Here is a 17318-nt window from a genome sequence, read left to right as displayed (position 1 = left end):
ATGTGGCCCGCAGGCCATAGTTTGAGGACGCCTGCCCTAAACACTAAGGAATCTTTCTTACTTTTTAAAATATATTCTTATTGATTTAAGAGAGGAAGGGAGAGGAAGAGATAGAAATATCAACAATGCGAATCATTGATCAGCTGCCTCCCGCACGCCCCCTACTGGGGATCAAGCTGGCAACCTGGGTAAGTGCCCTTGACCGCAATCGAACCCGAGACCCTTCAGTCCACAGGCCGACTCTATCCACTGAGCCAAACCAGCTAGGGCCAGGATTCTTTCTGATGAGGGAAATAAAATGCCACAAATGACAGCATGGCTATATTATGACAAAATATTTCATATTTCCTAAGAAAACAGGATGAATTTCATCTAAATATAATGAATTTCATTTAAATATCTAAATCAGTGGTTCAAGTTACAAAATTTGCACTTTTTTTTTTTTTTTGGGGGGGGGGGGGGAGCCTAGCCCCAAAGAGCTGAATCCAGAACCCAACAGCCAAACCTAGTCCCGAGGGGTGGAGCCTAGCCCCAAAGTGACAACCCAGATCAGAGGAGCCAAAGCCCAGACCCCAACAGCGGAAGCCAATCCCAGGGGTGGAGCCTAGCCCAAAGAGCAGAACCCGGACCCCGAACAGCTGAAGCCAGTCCCGAAGGGCAGAGCCTAGCCCCAAAGAGCCACGCCCAGACCCAAACAGCCGAAGCCCAGACCATGCAAAATAATCTGTATAAATTTTCCCATATTGCTACATGGCCTTCAAAATTATCATTAAATGGTTGAAATTAGCTGGCATTTATGATTTTCTTAACTCTTGCCCTCTGTGCTCTGCCTTGAAGTGTTAGATATTTCTTCCCAATTTTTCACGATATTTGATGTTGTATACATGCAACATGAAAAGCCAGCACAGCTCTTTTCTTCCCTTGAATTATATCCCTGAATTAAGATTTCCAGGGGGCTGGGGGAGGCAGGGGGCGGGGGAGAGTACTAAACCAAAGGACTAGTTTTTAATGACTCCTGGTTGCCTTCCAAAAGTATTACAAATTTACATTGCCATAAGCAACAAAAACTTGCTATGTTAGACATTACCATTTTTGGTGCTTTTGATGTAATCAGTGTTAGAAGATTTTATCAGGTAATTTGAGATCTTCCTTTAGTCTTCAAATTTTGGTTATTCAAGGGCATGAGCTTGCTCTATTTCTCTTAAACTTTGTTGTCATTTTCAGTCACTTACAGTTAAGAAGAATGAAGAATTTTTTAAAACTCAGTATTCTTTCTCTAAGGTGGGTAGAACATATAATCAATCAAGTTCTGTTTTCCTTAAGTATATATATATACTTGTGGTCATCTTGTCAAGTAACAGCAACTGCTAAAAAAGAAACAGAGAAAAGTGGGGAGGAGAACCAAGATGGCGGCAAAGTTAAACAAATAAAAAAGAAACAGAGCCTACATGTCAATCACAATAAAAGTAAAACCTTTTAACCAATAGCCACTTTTGAGATTTCAACATCCATAACAACTATGAGCACACAGGGCCAAGGTGTCCCTCTTGATTAGCAATCTCTAGAGAAAGACCAAGCACAATGAAGAGCCTATAGAATTATCATGACAAAAATAATGGTTAACTGAGCACTGGTGCCAGGTACTATTAGAAGCATTTTTACATCCACTATCACATTAATTCAAACTAGCCTATAAGTTAGAAAATATCCCACTTTACTATGGAATAAAACTGAGGCTTAAAGAGGGTAAATTACTTATCCAAAGTAGATCCAGGAAGGTCACATTTTTTTTTTTAAATATACTTTTATTGACTTCAGAGAAAGGAAGGGAGAGGGGGAGAGAGAGAGAGAAACATCAATGATGAGAATCACTGACTGGCCACCTCCTGTACGTCCCCCACTGGGGATCCAGCCCACAACCCAGGTACAGGAATTGAATCATGACCTCCCTGCTCATAGGTCGATGCTCAACCACTGAGCCACGCCAGCCGGGCTTCTTAATCTTTGTATTAACAGGTGGTATCCTTCCCACAAGATGTGAATTCAAAAAGAGAAACATTCCGATCTAAGCCTGACAGTAAAGGAGATGTAAAGTTTGAAGAAATGAGGATCTCACCAGCATTACAGCAGTATTTATGATCAACGGTAGCACTAATGTAAAATAGGGAAAGGATTAGCTCCCCCATTATCTCCACAAACCTAATAAACATATCATCTATAGAGGGCTCTGCCTTCCAAAGCCCGCCATCCCTATAAAATCCCTCTAAATAGACATTCTGGAGTTGTCACTGTGCGATGATGATACAGAATGCTTGCTTCTATTGTCTCTCCTTTTCTGTGTTGGTAGGATTGGGGGTTCTTATTTGCTCATTCTGAGAAAAAGATGATGAAAAGACAAAACTAAATTAAACTGTTTTCAATCATAATTGGCCATTTCCGTGTATTTAGTTTAACAAATATTCCTCATATGCCAAGCAAATCTTATAGAAGTTGAAGTTGACTATACCAATAAAATACATGCATTTAGAGGAAAGGGTGTCCTTCAGAAATATGCTACTTTATACGTAACTAAAGTAAATATCTAATTAGAGTCCAGAGGTTTGTTCTTAAATTTTTAAATTCAAAAGCAAATCGAACCATAAAATATTATATTGGTTCAATCTGTTTTTTGGGTTTTCCTGATTAATGATATTTTAAATTGTGTTTAGGTTTGCTGATACTAATTAAAATTAACCGGTCCTTCATAGTAGTTTGGAATGTTTCAGAATTTAAGTAATTCTGGGGCCCTGTATGAGAGGGGGCAGGTGGTATGCAACCCCCATAAAAACCAAGAGAAAAAGCAGTACAAAGAATTTTCCTGTTTCATCCAGAGCATACTAAGTCAGAGCCGGTAATTACTTATGGTGTCCCCAGACCTAAAAGGCTATGCTGGGGCTTCTGTGATCCTATTAACACAAATAACCGCCAAAAACCAGACATGATTCTCTGGAAAAATTTAGGTTACATTATAAAAAGCTTGGGGAAAAGGGCACATAGATGCATGAATGGGACACATACTTCAAGTGCTTTGATGAGTATTTCAATGGAAATTTTAGACTTGCATGTGAACAAAAATTACAAGAGATAAAACTACTCTCATAGAAGAAACAACCAGAAATAAAATGACTCATGATTCAAGAATATCCAAAACAAGTTAACTCAAAAGAAATATCTGACATTTAACTACCTGAGGCTTCAAGAAATCTAGATATTTCCTAAAATACCCTCCTAATCTGATCTCAGCAAAGTAAAAAACTCAAAGTAAGCTAAAAATAAAACAAGCTCACACAATCAAACTTATCTATGTAACAAAATGCCTGTCAAAGATGTCTTGAATCCAAGATATCAAAAATACTGGCATCAAAATCACAAGAAAATCAACGGCAAACCTGCATATTTGCTTTTTCAATGACACAGATCATTTCAGTGATGCAGGTACCTTCAACTTGGGCCAGGAGGCCTGCTTGTCCGAGTCGAAAAAACTCCAATCTAGAGTCAGTTCGGGGATGTGGGTTCCAGTCCTATTGATGCTGCTACTTAGATGGGTAGCCCTAAGCAAGTCATTTAACATTCTCTCCTTCTCAGGGTCTACTTTCCTTATTTAAGAGGTGAACTAGACCAGTGGTCGGATTGCCGCTCTGTTGACTAATGAGTTTGCCGACCACTGGACTAGACTAAATGTTACCGTGTAGTTGGAATCTGTGAGGATTAGGCAATTGTGGCATATTGTGTGCCAGGAGGTAAAGGGTAGTATATGACAGTGGTCGGCAAACTCAATAGTCAACAGAGCAGCAAACCGCGGCTCACGAGCCGCAGTTTGCCGACCACTGGACTAGACCAATGTTTCCTAAATTCACCTAATCATAAGAATTACTCTGAGGTAACTATTAACAATCTGGATTCCAAGCCCCCTTCCCTAGAGATTCTGTAATGTGCAGGAGGTCCCTGAAGGAGGCCTAGGACCATATACTTAGTAATTGAGGGGCCAGTTACCACCCAAGTGAGGGGCCAGTACCACCATGTTTTCTTCCTGGGTGTCGATGAGGGTCTTTGCACAGGCTATGCAACCGCAATGGATCCAAGTTCGAAATATGCAACTTGGAAAGAAATTACCAGGTGACTAAAGTCAATCAAAAACTTCCAGAAAATTATCATCTATAAAAATGGTAGCAGCAGCAAAATATGCCCGAGCTGAAAGGAAGTTGAAAGCAGCTCGAGTGTATGGAACACGATCTTTGGCTCTGTATGAAAGGATAATATTAAGGTGCCTGAAGACAAGAAACAGCTCCTTATTGGTGTGTCCTCAGTCAGAGGGGTTGCTAAACAGATGAAAAGTGTAATGGCTATGCTGTGAGCCAGGAAAGAAGTTAAGATTGTTGAAAGTGGTGATAAAATTAGGGGTATACTTCATAGGACTCATTCTGACCAGTTTGTGCTGACTTTCAAAGAAATGGGAAGAAAACTCCCTACTTTTAGAGATGTGTCAGTCATTGCCCTGGAATTACTAAATTCTGGGTATGAGTCTGATGAAGGGCCTACCATCTTTGATTCAGGTCTGTCATCTCCTACAAGACAGAAGAAAAGCCCCTCCTTTCCCTTAATACCATTCATTGCAAGTGCTGAGAGCATGAGTATCCAGGATGACATTGATGCTGACGGGCTGCAGAATTACCAGGAACACCATCTGACCAACCTCATCTACTGTTCTTGAAGGAATCCACTATAAGTGAGCAAAGTGCCAGGATGACAGCCATGGGCAATGCGAGCAAGAATGCGTCTTGACTTGATCAGCAAATTGACTTTGACTTTCAACTACACCCGCCAAGCTGTCATCACAAAGGAGTTGATTGAAACATCTCTGGTGCTGTGGCTCTGGATTAATGAAAATCAAGTTTCATCCTCAGACAAGCAGTAAAGGAGGAAAATTCAGCCAGTTGATTTTGTTTTTAGCTTACTGCTGTCCTGGTCAGAAGAAATTATTGGTCCATTGCTTAAATTACTAAGGACAACAAGATATTTGTAAATTATCTTACAATAAACAACTTATAATCAGAAGGAATAAAGTGATCCGAGTAATTCTTATCATTTGGTAAGTTTTGCCAACACTAGACTAGGTGATCCTTGAACTACCTGTCCTTCCAGCTCTGATTCTATAGTATCTGGATATTTCATAAGGATGTTCTAAAAACATGCACAACTATCATGGTTAGCATGTGTTATTAGACAAAATTAATAAACATATTAACAAATATGCCCATCTCCCAACCCCAATACCAGTCATACCTTTTAAACACCCATGAAAACATTCTCCTAGATACTAGGCAAGTGGAATACTTTATTTGGTGGTGAAAACAAAAGTTCTTAATATTAAACTCTCAGCACATTAATATGGAAGGACTTGTGTTATAGGAAGAGAGAATTATACACCTAATATTTTAAGTGAAAACTATATACTGCATTCTTCCCTTGAAGAACAACATTATCTGGTGATTCCACCTGTTCCTAGCTAAGAAATAGCTAGAAAACAGTCTGGCTAAGTCCCTAGCAGCTATAAAACTGCTCTGTAATACTGGAATGCAACTGTTTCAAAGCTAAAAGTAAAAAACAAAAGAACAGTAACTGGTTACTAATGCTTCCAATTCATCGGTGTAGACAACTAGGTGGCTAAGAGTCCCCAATATGTTAGGAAGGTTTTATCAGGTAAATCAAAGCCTGTAGAATGCTTTCTGCACACAAAGATAGCAGTCTTTAATTTAGCCCTTCCTTCTGCTACACCATAGACCACTCCTCTAAAATTCTCATAATCTTCTAGTGGGATTTACTTGTATTGTCTTATTTAAATTTATAAGCAACAAAACTAACAAAAAGAAAAAGAGAGAAAGCCCGATTGCATGGAGTGCAGAGGGGCAGAGCTGCAAAGGATGCTCATGGGTGAGCAATTACCATACAGGTGGCTACAAAAAATGCAAATAAAATCACAAAACGGAGTTTGAATCACCCTTGCCACAAAAACAGATAAAGAACTAAGAGCAAAACATTACCACATACTTTAGCTATTAGGAAAACAGTGCAGAGTAGCCCCCTAAAGCAATACACACTGGTACTCTAGGTTAGTATCAACCATGTTCCAAATGCATCTTGATGCTTGACGTGGAAATACTAATTAGTTGCATGTAGGAGCACACAGGCCAAAAAGTGATTTGATTTAATGGCAAAAGTGGGGACACCAATTATTATGTACAACATCACAGAAGCATTGAGTTTAAAGTCAGACATATGCTTAAATACATTTCTCGGTCTGTCGCCCAACAGGCTCTGAGGCAATGTTTTGACCAAACCTTACACTCAATTAAAATAGAAATGTAAAATCAGGATCCAGGGGGCCAGCATAATAGTGTGGTTAAGAGCACAAGGTTGCCTGTCACACAGACCGGAGTTAAAATCCCACATCAACAAATTACTGTGTGACCTTGAACAAGTCATTTAAACTAAACCTCGACTTCCTCATTTGTAAAATGGAGATAATGCTTCACACTGTTATTACAGAATTTAAACAAGGTGATTCATGTAAAGCATTCAGCCTTATACCTGGCACAGAGGAAATAAGCAATAATAATAAGCTAGCTGTAAAATTAGCATGATTACCGTCTTTCAACCTCAAGTAAAGCTGAGTTTCCTGGCAGCCAGACAAAAGTTCTAATCATTAGAAAAAAGACATTCACATATACTCATAAAAAGGTAGTTTTTCATTTCTTTCACATTACAGGAACTTCCCCCCTCCTTAGTAAATAATACTTCAGACTAATAACGTACAACTATATACAGGAAAGGCTTCAATGCAGACATTCTTCATTAGGAAGGACAATTTTCATGATCTAACCAGTTTCGGGGAGTTAATAGTTGGCACTATTAGGAGAAAGAGAGAAAGAGAAGCATAAAAAGTCCAACCCACACACCACTGTTCAATAGAGAAAAACAAGTTGACTATTTGCATTGTTTCATAATTGAGTTAGAAAATGAAGAAGAAATCAATCAGGTGAAATATTTTAACTCACACACAGCTGTTAGTAAGGTTAGAGTGATCAAACTCATCAAAAAAGATCAAGAGCCTGGTTGGGGTTGCTCAGTAATTGAGCATCAACCCATTGAACCAAGAGGTCAACGATTCAATTCCTGATTTGGACACATGCCCAGGTTGAGGGCAACCCACTAGGGGACGTGCAAAAGGCAAGAGGATGTTTCTCTCTCATAGATGTTTCTGTCTCTATCTCTCTCCCTTCCTCTCGCTCTAAAAATCAATAAAAACATATTTTTTAAAAAAGATCAAAAAAAGGTGAAAAATCAGTTATTCCCAGAGTTTAAGTAACACCTGCCCACTCTACCCTTTTAAGATCATGGCTCAAATTTCCCAACTGCAACTTTTTCCATTCTTCCAAACATGCCACTAGCTTGAATGTACCTTTAACTTGTACTATCTCCTTGACTAAGTACATTACTCTGGTTAAGGACAAAAATAAAATCTTGTGCATTATTTTTTTTCTAGAATTCAAGAGAAAACATTACTACTTCAATTACTTAAGAAATATATTTCAAAAATACTGAGAGGTCATGGGGGGCGGGGGTGAGAGGAGTTCCTCATGAAAATAAATCAGTCAGGAAAACTGTTCAAGGACAACCAAAACCAAATTTCAACAAAAATGCAATTTTGAAATTTTTAATTAGGAGCAGGCTTTAATGAGTTGTGAGGTAAAGAACTAAATTCTCAAAGAAAAAAAGATACATAAGCGAATTAAAGGCTTCTGCAGAGAGTACACACTGCTATCACTCCATCAGATGTGCAAAAGTTCTTAATAAAAAAAACCAGAGAATAAATTCTCTGTATCAATATTGGGAAATTTAACAATAGAAAGAAAATCAAGTATTTCATAGGCATTTTCAAGCATTTAAAGGTATCTTCCTGTATTACAGATATTACTACAAAATGAAAGAAGAGATTGGTTAGATGGTCTAATTAACAACTCGGCAGTGAAAGAATAATGACATGGCCAAAAGAAGCTCTGTCACCTAGAGATAATGGACAGTTTCTTTTTACTGTTTAAGAACCCAGAAGAATCTCCTCCTGCTTTTAAATGCAAATTACCAATCTCAGAAGCACATTCTGCTCTATTCCTTTATCTGAAAATTACTGCAATGTGATCCCGTTCCAGAGAGGACCCCATTCAGGCAGGAAAATGGAATTAGGACAACCACACACTCAGTAAGTGTGTTAAGATCATCGTCACATACAGTGAGCTGTCCCCCTTACACGTGCTCTTTTTCAGTGGAGAGACCACTATCTGTGATCAAAATTCTATTTGAAGAAGGAAAACTTAGTTTTGAGGACTATCAGGTTTTTAAAGTTTATATAGACATTTTAATATGTGCATATGCACTAGCATCACAGCAATTTAAAAACTCGACATCCCTTGGTTTTCAAATAACGACACAAGCTATTTAATGGAAACTTCTTAAAGGCAGAATTTCAGTAATAATGGTATGACTTGCTATTTAGTTGTACATTATATGGTAAAACAAACAAACAAACAAAATACCACAATGCAAGAAAAGTAAGCACCTCAGACTCCGCACTTCTCTTCCCTGTTAAAATTCCCCGGAACAGTGGATGCTGACTTGGAGACATACTGCAATTTAACGTACCAGGTGGTCAAGGTTAAAAAGAACACGTTTACACCAGAAAAACTCAAGGAATAAATAAACCATAATAAAAGGGATTCATCCCATTGTTAAAGGTTATAGTTTTCTGCCAAAACCACACTTGATTTGGGAAATTTTATTCGGTGTCAGGTAAATATAAACAAAGAGTGAAGAATGCTAGACAAGTTATAGCCTCATAAAAGGTTAACTTACCTCTAGTCTTTCCAAGTTATATATTAATAAAGAACTTTAGTGGTGTGTGTTTTTTAAAAAAAAAACAAAAAAAACACAAACAAAACCTCTTTTCTAGCTAAGGCAAGTCACATCCAAATGAATGATATTTTTGGGGGGTGATACTGGTTTATCCCACCCCCTAGCATCAAAGGCAGACCTCGATCTTCCTTCCCCCACAGGTCACCGGGCAACCGGGCACAGAAGCTATTGAAAATGCACTTCCAATCTCTGAAACGTCAGTGAATGTTTAAGGAGGAAGAAAAGGATTGTATTGAGTTTAGAAAAGCTATTTAAATGTTTTACCAAATGCCTGCGATTAGTACATGTCAACCTAATGGCATAGCATGACATTAGCCGCCCCCTCCTTTCGTCTACCCACTCAGAGCCATGGCAATGAATGCAGCTGAGCACCGAAGACCAGAGAGCCGGAAGAGTATCATGCACAGAAAAATAGGAAGCCTGTGTTTTTTTATGTGGGAAAAAGCAAGTGATGGCAGCCTTGTGCTTTTAAAAGAACCTAGGAGCGCTTACTAGTTCAACCCATCCCCCAACCCCTGCCACCCTTTCAACTTTGTAATTAAAAGAGAGGAGAAATTCCGGTCAACTCGCCTTGGGGGGTTGGTCTGAGGGTTGAGGACTCAAGCAGGGAGGAGGATGGAGAGAGAGAAAGAGCAAGCCAATGAAAGATACCAAAATCTCCCACCTTTCTTAAATTCTTCCAGCATAGCGTCCAACTTGGTGTCATTGAAAACAAAGTGCAAGGGGTGGTTATAAAACTTAGTGATGGTTTTCAGGGGAGTACAGTCATCTGGATCCACGAAGGCCAAGTCTTTCACAAAGAGGAGGTCCACAATGTTGGAGCGCTCTCCCTCGAACACTGGAATGCGCGTGTAGCCGCTCTCCATGATCTCCGACATGGTGTTGAAGTCCAGAATGGCTTCGCCGGTGATCATGAAGCAGTCGCGGAGGGGAGTCATCACGTCCTCCACCGTCTTGGTGCGGAGCTCCAGCGCCCCTTGGATGATGTTCAGCTCCTCCTTGACGAGGTCGTTGTAGGGGTCTGTGACCCGCAGCATCTCCAGCAGTTTTTCCCGGTTATAGACGGTGCCTATCTCCTGGCCCAGGACGCAGTCCAGCAGCTTGCTGACTGGGTAAGACGCGGGGAAGGTCATCATCATGAAAAACTTGGTGAGGAAGATGGTGTTGGCTCCCACGGCCAGGCCGTGCCGGGAGCAGATGGCCTGGGGCACGATCTCCCCGAAGATGACGATGCCGATGGTGGAGACCACCACGGCCACCAGGCCTGAGCCGGCGATGTCATCGAGCAGGATGGTGAGCGTGGTGTTGACCAGCACGTTGCCCAGCAGCAGCGAGCACAGCAGGTAGTTGCCCTGCCGGCGCACGGGCTCGATGCGCTTGGCGTAATTCTTCTCCTTCTCGGTGCCGCAGTTCTGCACGATGCGCAGCTCCATCGGGTCCAGGGCCATGAGCCCCAGGTTGAGGCCGCTGAACATGCCCGACAGGCACAGCAGCAACGAAATGAAGATCACCTGCAGCCAGAAGGGCAGCAGGAACTTCTTCTCCTCGCCCACGATCATTTTGGTGTCCTCGCCGTCGTGGTAAATCCAGGTGGTCTCAGCCCACGGGGGCGGCGGGAGCCCGGCCACCCCGGAGCCGCCCTTGCCCCCGACGGTGCCGCCCGCGGACCCCGGGCCGCCGGTGCCCAGGGCCGGCGTGGACAGCGACGTGCACAGGTAATAGGACTTGCTCTTCTCCATCTTCCGCAGCGGTTTTATTTCTATCTCAATGATGCCCGAGGTACGGCGGTTGAGAATGATGTGGGGCAAGATGATGATATCTGACGTGCGGATGCCGCAGCGCTGGGGGCCGCTGTCCGGCTCCGGCGGCGCGGGGCCCCCCAGCCCGCGCTCGCCGGGGCTGTGGCGCCGCCGCTCGTGCTCGGTGAAGGCGATGCGGGACCACGTCTCGTTGTTGATGTTCTGCCCGTACACCCGCAGCTTGACCCGAGTCCGCTCGCTCACCCGCAGCGCCCCCCCTTCCATGAACGACACGTCGTTCGTGTCCTCCAGCCGTAACCCGATGATCACCGTCTCTTCGTTCTCGCCCGCCGCGGCGCAGCCTCCCGCGCCGCAGCAGCAGCTCAGCAGCAGCAGCGGCAGCAGCCGTTCCGCCGCCGCCTGCAGTACCCCCCGGCCGCGGGCGCTGAGGCTGCGGCGCGCCGCCATCTTCCTAGTGGGCAGTGCGGCGACTGCCTGCCCGCCCGCCATCTTTACTTCGGGTTCACAAGAGCCACAGCCAATCATAGGGTGGCTGCTGTAGCTGCGGCTTCATCCTTCCCACCCGGCGGCGCGAGTGCAGGCGCCGGCCCCTGAACGAGACTGCAATGGAGCGTCTGCACCCAGTGCTCAGCAGTCCGCCTCCCTGACTGACACTGACCCGGCCTGGGCCAGCTGAGGAACCTGGAGGCTCGCGGGTGCGGGGAGGGGGAGGAGAAAGCGCCAGCCGCTACCACGAGAGGCAGGCTGACCAGCCACTCACGAGCCGGCGCCCGCCCTCCCAGCCAGGGGGCTGGAATGGGGGCGTGGTCGCGAGCCGCGCCGCGGGCCAATGGCAAGGTGAGGGGCGGGGAGCTGAGGGCCGCGGTCCTCCTCAGCACGCCAAGTTTCCTACTGAAAGGCGCGTGACTCTTGTGTATGTGCGAGGGGAGGAGGTGTGGCCAGCCGGCCCCGAGAGCCAGTCACAGAAGAGAGCTGTATGAGAGGGGCGGGGCCTGCCGTCCGACGGCCAATGAAAAGGGGCGGTCCGCGGGTTCGCGGTTCCCTGAGGAGCCTCAGTAGTAGAACCCGGTATTTGGTTTAACTCGGTTGGACTCAAGTCGTGAGGCGCGAGGCGGCTGGTTACTCGCTGCACCGGGTGAGAGCGCCCCCGTGTTCGGTGTCAGTGAAGAGAGGGCTGCGCCTTCCTGCCCCAGCAGCCCACTAGGCACGGCGTAAGATGCACTTTAGCCTAGAATGAAGCCGGGGCACCGGCCGCGTCCCCCTCCTCTAGTCTTGCACGCCGCTCCATCCGAGACTGGCGGCGGCCGGGTGGCTCCAGCCCCGCACTGACCAGCTCTTCTGGAGCCTTTCGCGTCTCCCCTAAAGGACGCGCGCACTCTGCAGCTCGCGGTCAGGTGCCGCCACCTGCCGGCCGCCTGGTTGCTCTGCAACGCTTTCCAGGTGTGCTCCAAACCCCCGGAGGGTATGCAATGCGCGGGATTAGAGTTGAGCAATTTCCCCATCTTCCAAATAATCTATTGATAGTCTTGCCGAAAGTATATATTCCATGGACCCCATCGCACAGGACTCGGGAGTCTATTTCAAACAGGCACCAGGCAAGTCTGGGAAATGGGAGGGAGCAGACACATGAAGGCTCTATTTTTTTTATGTTGTTTTTTGATTTTAAAGAAGCAGGAGGAGGATGGGAGAGAGAGAGAGAGAGGGAGGGAGGGAGGAAGAGAGAGAGAGAGAGACAGAGAGAAACAGAGAGAGAGAGAGAGAGAGAGAGAGAGAGAGAGAGATGTGAGGGGACCAAACAGGAAACCAGAGCATGTGCCCTGAGGGGACTGGGCCACACCTGCCAGGACTGAAGGCACCTTCTTAATCGCACTGACCACACCGCTCTAGGTTCAGCATCCCTCAGCAGAAAAAAATCCTGAAGACCTAGCTCCCTGGGATTCCCAAGCCCACTGTGTCTGGAGGAGATATGGTAGCAGAATAATTGACAATTGATCTTTTTCTTGCAACTTTAACATCTAAAAAATAATTGTTCCCTTTTATTTATTTATTTTTATTCTGCAAGCATATTTTCTTCCCTTTTTGTAAACCAGTCAAACATTTTATCAATTTCTGGGAGGGATGGTGCAGTGGCCTTCTAACTGGTCTCTCCTCTTCTACACCTGCCCCCTTACCTTCTCAATCCAGCATTCAGTCTCATTAAATCCGATCCTGTTTGCTCCCTTGTTTGAAATTCTCCTCTGGATCTTTACTCCTCGTAGGAGTAAAAGCCACAGTACCTACATTTTCTGACAAGGCTCTAAGGACCTGCTGCCTCCTTTTACTCCTCTGGCCTCATCACCTGCTGCTCCAGCGAGAGCCTCCTGGCAGGTTCTCCTTCTCTCTGGGATGCTCCCCTGGAAGCCTGTGCACCTGCTGCGGTTTCCTGTGCCCAGATGTCAGCATAGCCCCTCGGTTCACCTCCTTTCAGACTACGCAAAGGCCACTTTTTCTTTGCTTGTTTTTTTTTTTTTTTTGAGAATATGTTTGTTTTTGTAAATTGATTTTTAGAGAGAGAGAAGCATCGATGTGAGAGAGAAACATCTATCGGTTGCCTCCGATACATGCCCCAACATGGGATCCAACCCTCAACCTGGGTATGTGCCCTGACCAGGAATCGAACCCGAGACCCTTTGGTGCATGGGATGATGATCCAGCCAACCACACCAGCCAGGGCCAAAGGCCACCTTTTTTTTTTTTAACTTGTAAACAAACACTCCCTATATGCCATCTCTGTTTCGTTTTCCTTAGTTTATTGTGTCTTCTTTCATTAGAACTTGAGCTTCCTGAGGGCAAGGATTTTGTCTGTTTTGTTCACTGTCATATTATCAGGACCTATGACAATGGTAGATGTTCAAACAATATATGTAGATTGTTAAAGAAATGAAAGAGCCTGGCTAGTTTGGCTCAGTTGGTTGAGCATCCTCCCATGCACCAGGAGGTCAGGGGTTCGATATCCGGTCAGGGCACATGCCCGGGTTGCTGACTCCATCCACAGTAGGGGTTCGTGCAGGAGGCAACCGATGGATGTTTCTATCTCTCCCCCTCACTTCCTTTCTCTGAAATCAATTAAAAAAACATTTAATTTTATTTTTTTGTCAATCCTCACCCAAAGATATTTTTTCCATTGATTTTTAGAGAGAGTAGAAAGGAGGAGAGAGGGGGAAAGAGAGAGAAATATTGATATGAGAGAGACACTTCCATTGGTTGCCTCCCAACAGTAGCCAGGGATCGAACCTGCAACCCAGGCGCATGTCCTTGACCAGAAATCGAACCCACAACCTTTTGGTACATGGGCCAATGCCCTAACCACTGAACACACCAGACAGGGCAAAAAAAAAATTTTTTTAAGAAATAAAATAATATTTATCCTGATTATTTCAAGTAATGTCCCAATTCTAGCTTCCAGGCCTTCAACTTCTGGTGCTGCTTCCCTACCCCTAATTCTCATACTACTATATTGAAAAACAAGTTCATATTTTTAAAAAATGGATTCAGAGCCCAGTCGGCATGGATCAGTGGTTGCATGTCGACATATGAACCAGGAGGTTACAGTTCAATTCCCAGTTAGGGCATATGCCTGGATTGCGGGCTCGATCACAGTAGGGGGCATGTAGGAGGAAGCCCATCAATGATCCTCTCTCATCATTGATGTTTCTATCTCTCCCTCTCCCTTACTTTCTGAAATCAATAAAAATATTTTTAAATGGATTCACAGACTTGGCATGTATAAAAATAGCATTATTGAAGATTAGAAGGGAAAAGTGGAGCTTTTTAGGAATATCTGACAAAGGTTACGGATAGATATGTTCCTTCTAAGTCAGCTGATTAAAAAATGAAACTTTTAACTTCATAAAAAGTGTGAGTACAAGTGTTTTTAACGGAGCTGAGAGGGAAGATGATTAAAAGCTTTCAAATGCTGAATGCACACTTTTGGGATGAGTGTGGAGAATGGGGTGGGGGAGAGTTTGCCGAGAGACATTTCCTGTGCATTTCAGAGAACCCTAGAATGGTCAGGAAATTGTGGCATTCAGCAACTTAGAAGCAAGTTAGAAATTCAGGACATTTTACAATATAAAATAAACCAAACTCAAACTCATATAGGGGATTGCTGAGTAATGTTAATACTGGGTAGGGGGATCATATTGGTCATGTACAGCCAAGTAATTTTTCCTTAGCAAAGGGGATCTTCCTTCAAGTTTGGAGGATTTTTAGCTGACGGAGTTACCCTTTCTTTAGTGAGGGGCTGCTGATGCAGGCTTATGGTGACTTCCAGAGGCTTCCAATCTGTCCATCTGGATGAACAGAGGACAAAGGCAACATTTTCTTCTAGGGATCACTTTTTCTATCTGGAAGAAAAAATACACAATAAAACCCTGAATTCGAGGGGGGTGGAAAAATGGCGACGGAATAGAGTCGGGTTTGGAGTCTGTTCCTGGGGCGGAGAGTCGGAGCAGCAGAGGCTCGCAGAGGGAGTGTATGTGGGCAAGCCAAGGGACAGCTAAACTCCAGGAGAAGGCGGGGGAGTGCTGGGCAGTGTTCCTCTGACCGCGCAGCACCCACAGGGGCTGGGTCCCCTCCTGGAGCTGCGGGCTCGCCGGGCGCCTCGCCATCTTGCAAGGAAAGGAGGATTTTAGGGGAAACCTGACTTTCCGCGACAACTGCTAACACTGAACTGCTGGGAGCACCAGACCACCGGTCCCCTATCAGCGCAAACATTTGGATTCAAAGAAACTCTTCACTGCACCACGGAAAGGTCAGATTTTGTCTGAAATAAGCTGCGGTTTCTAATCCCCGCGGTGGGTGAGGGAGGCGCTGGGTGAGGGAAGCGCGGCAGCCGCAGGACCGGCAGGAGCCGGGAGGTCTGTGCCTAGAAAAATCAGCGGCAGTTGGAACTGCCGTGATCCGTGAATGAGGAGGGGGGTCTTCTGAGCTGCTAACAGAAGTGACCTCTTGAAAGCAACTCATTTTAATCTGACGAGGAGGGTCAGACTAAGAATTTTCAAAGGAGTGCAGGCTCCTTAGTCTGGGGCACAGACCCACGGTCCGCACACCTGGGCTCTTTCCGACTCTGATTGCTAAGCCCAATACAGAGGTAAACCCAGGTGGAAACCCTGAAAGACTGCAGGGGGAAGGTGTTTTTTCGGAACCTGGGGCCAGAGCTGCGTGTGACCATCAGAGAGGCAGCTCTGAGGCGCACATCTCCACAAACCGGTAGTGAGTGCCATAGAAGGGGAAAAAAAAAAAAGAAAAAAGAGCTAGAGAGGCCCGGAAGTCAATTCAGAAACACTGCCACCCAGGGGCTGAAACGCTAATTGTCTCTGGTGTAATCAAAAATAAATACGAGAAATTAAGATAGGGCTGGCTTAAAAAGCAGGACTGGCTTCCAACACTGAGGAGCCCTGGAATGAAGCTGAACTGAAATACCGCCCAGACTGGGAAAAAGGCGTACCAAACAGAATAATAGAGGAAGTGAATGACAGCCGCTACTGCACATTTTAGTCTTCCTATTTTTTAATTTTCAATTCTTTTTTCAATTTTTTAAATTTTTTATTCTCATATTTTTTTATTTTCATTTTTTGCATCTTTTACTTAAGAAACTAATATTTTTTTCTTCTTCCTCACTTGATTTTCACCTTTTTAATTATTACATTTTTATTTTCAATCAGCACTATTATTACTATTATTTTACTTTTTTTTTTTTTTTAATGTCATTTGATTTTCTCTTTCTTTTATTTTTGGATTAGTGTCCTACATTCGATTTGCATCTTTCCCTTACAATCGCTTTACCCTATCTCAAAGCTAACATTATGCCATCACTCTCCTAACCTTTCCCCTTTTGCTCCCAGTTTATCTTAACCCTTTCTGGCTTTAGATTTTCCCTACTTTTTCAGTTTACTCCCTGCTAAAACTTCACCCTACTTATATATCTAATTCCCAACCCCCTGCTCCAAATCCATACAAACCTCTCTCTACGCTACCTTTAAAAAATTATTTTTCTCTCGGGCCTTTTGTTGTTGTTTGCTTGAATGTTGATTAGATTGAATTTTTATGCTTTTTTATGAGATTGTTTAGATTATTCTTTTTGTTGGTTTGGTTGGTTCTTTTGTTTGCTTTGTTTTTGTTTGTTTTTTACTTTTGTTTTCCCTTGCCTCACTTGATATTAGCTGCTGGTGCAGTTTGTATTAATCTCCAGGCTCGTGTTGCTGGAATTTGCTGGGAATAGTGGTTGTTCTAGTGGAGTTTACTCCCCATATATATAGTTTGTTCCCCTTTTCTCTCTTAGTATCATTCTTGTCTCTCTTACTTTTTTTTTTCTTTTCTTTTTCTTTTCTGTTATTTCTTTTCTTTCTTTCTGCTCTTTTCCCAAGTTCAGATTCACACTCTTTGTTGTTGTTTTTTTCTTCGTTGTTGTTCTTTCTTTTTACTCTCCCTCTTCCACTCCTATTCCCTAATTTGTCTTTCTCTGGTGGTTACCTCTATTGGAGGTTATTAATATCGTGAATACAATTCTGT

General features: G+C 43.9%; 2 protein-coding genes and 1 pseudogene across 5 annotated transcripts in view; 1 reads left to right on the top strand and 2 right to left on the bottom strand.

Moving 5' to 3' along the window:
• The window catches only part of CNNM2 (cyclin and CBS domain divalent metal cation transport mediator 2), a 105293-nt gene extending 93894 nt beyond the window's left edge, over positions 1-11399 (bottom strand). For 2 of the 3 annotated variants that reach the window (XM_008144255.3, XM_008144256.3), the window contains exon 1: positions 9671-11399. In XM_008144255.3, coding sequence (XP_008142477.2) covers positions 9671-11291 — 1621 coding nt within the window. In that variant the 5' untranslated portion in view covers positions 11292-11399. Of the gene's footprint in view, positions 1-1833; positions 2373-9670 lie in introns of those variants that run through there. The other variant, XM_028149372.2, reaches the window with a different exon arrangement.
• Positions 4059-4920, top strand: LOC103288527 (ATP synthase subunit gamma, mitochondrial-like; annotated as a pseudogene).
• A 3512-nt stretch (positions 11400-14911) lies between the features above and the next one.
• BORCS7 (BLOC-1 related complex subunit 7) overlaps positions 14912-17318 on the bottom strand; it is a 44885-nt gene continuing 42478 nt past the window's right edge. For both annotated transcript variants that reach the window (XR_008558788.1, XR_008558787.1), the window contains one exon: positions 14912-15151. The gene's annotated coding sequence lies outside the window, so the exon portion shown is untranslated. The remainder of the gene's footprint in view (positions 15152-17318) is intronic.

This window comes from Eptesicus fuscus, chromosome 17 (assembly GCF_027574615.1).
Source record: "Eptesicus fuscus isolate TK198812 chromosome 17, DD_ASM_mEF_20220401, whole genome shotgun sequence".
Taxonomy (NCBI): Eukaryota; Metazoa; Chordata; class Mammalia; order Chiroptera; family Vespertilionidae; genus Eptesicus; species Eptesicus fuscus.
The sequence above is the reverse complement of the archived record's forward strand: the minus strand, read 5'-3'. Positions and strand labels throughout refer to the sequence as shown.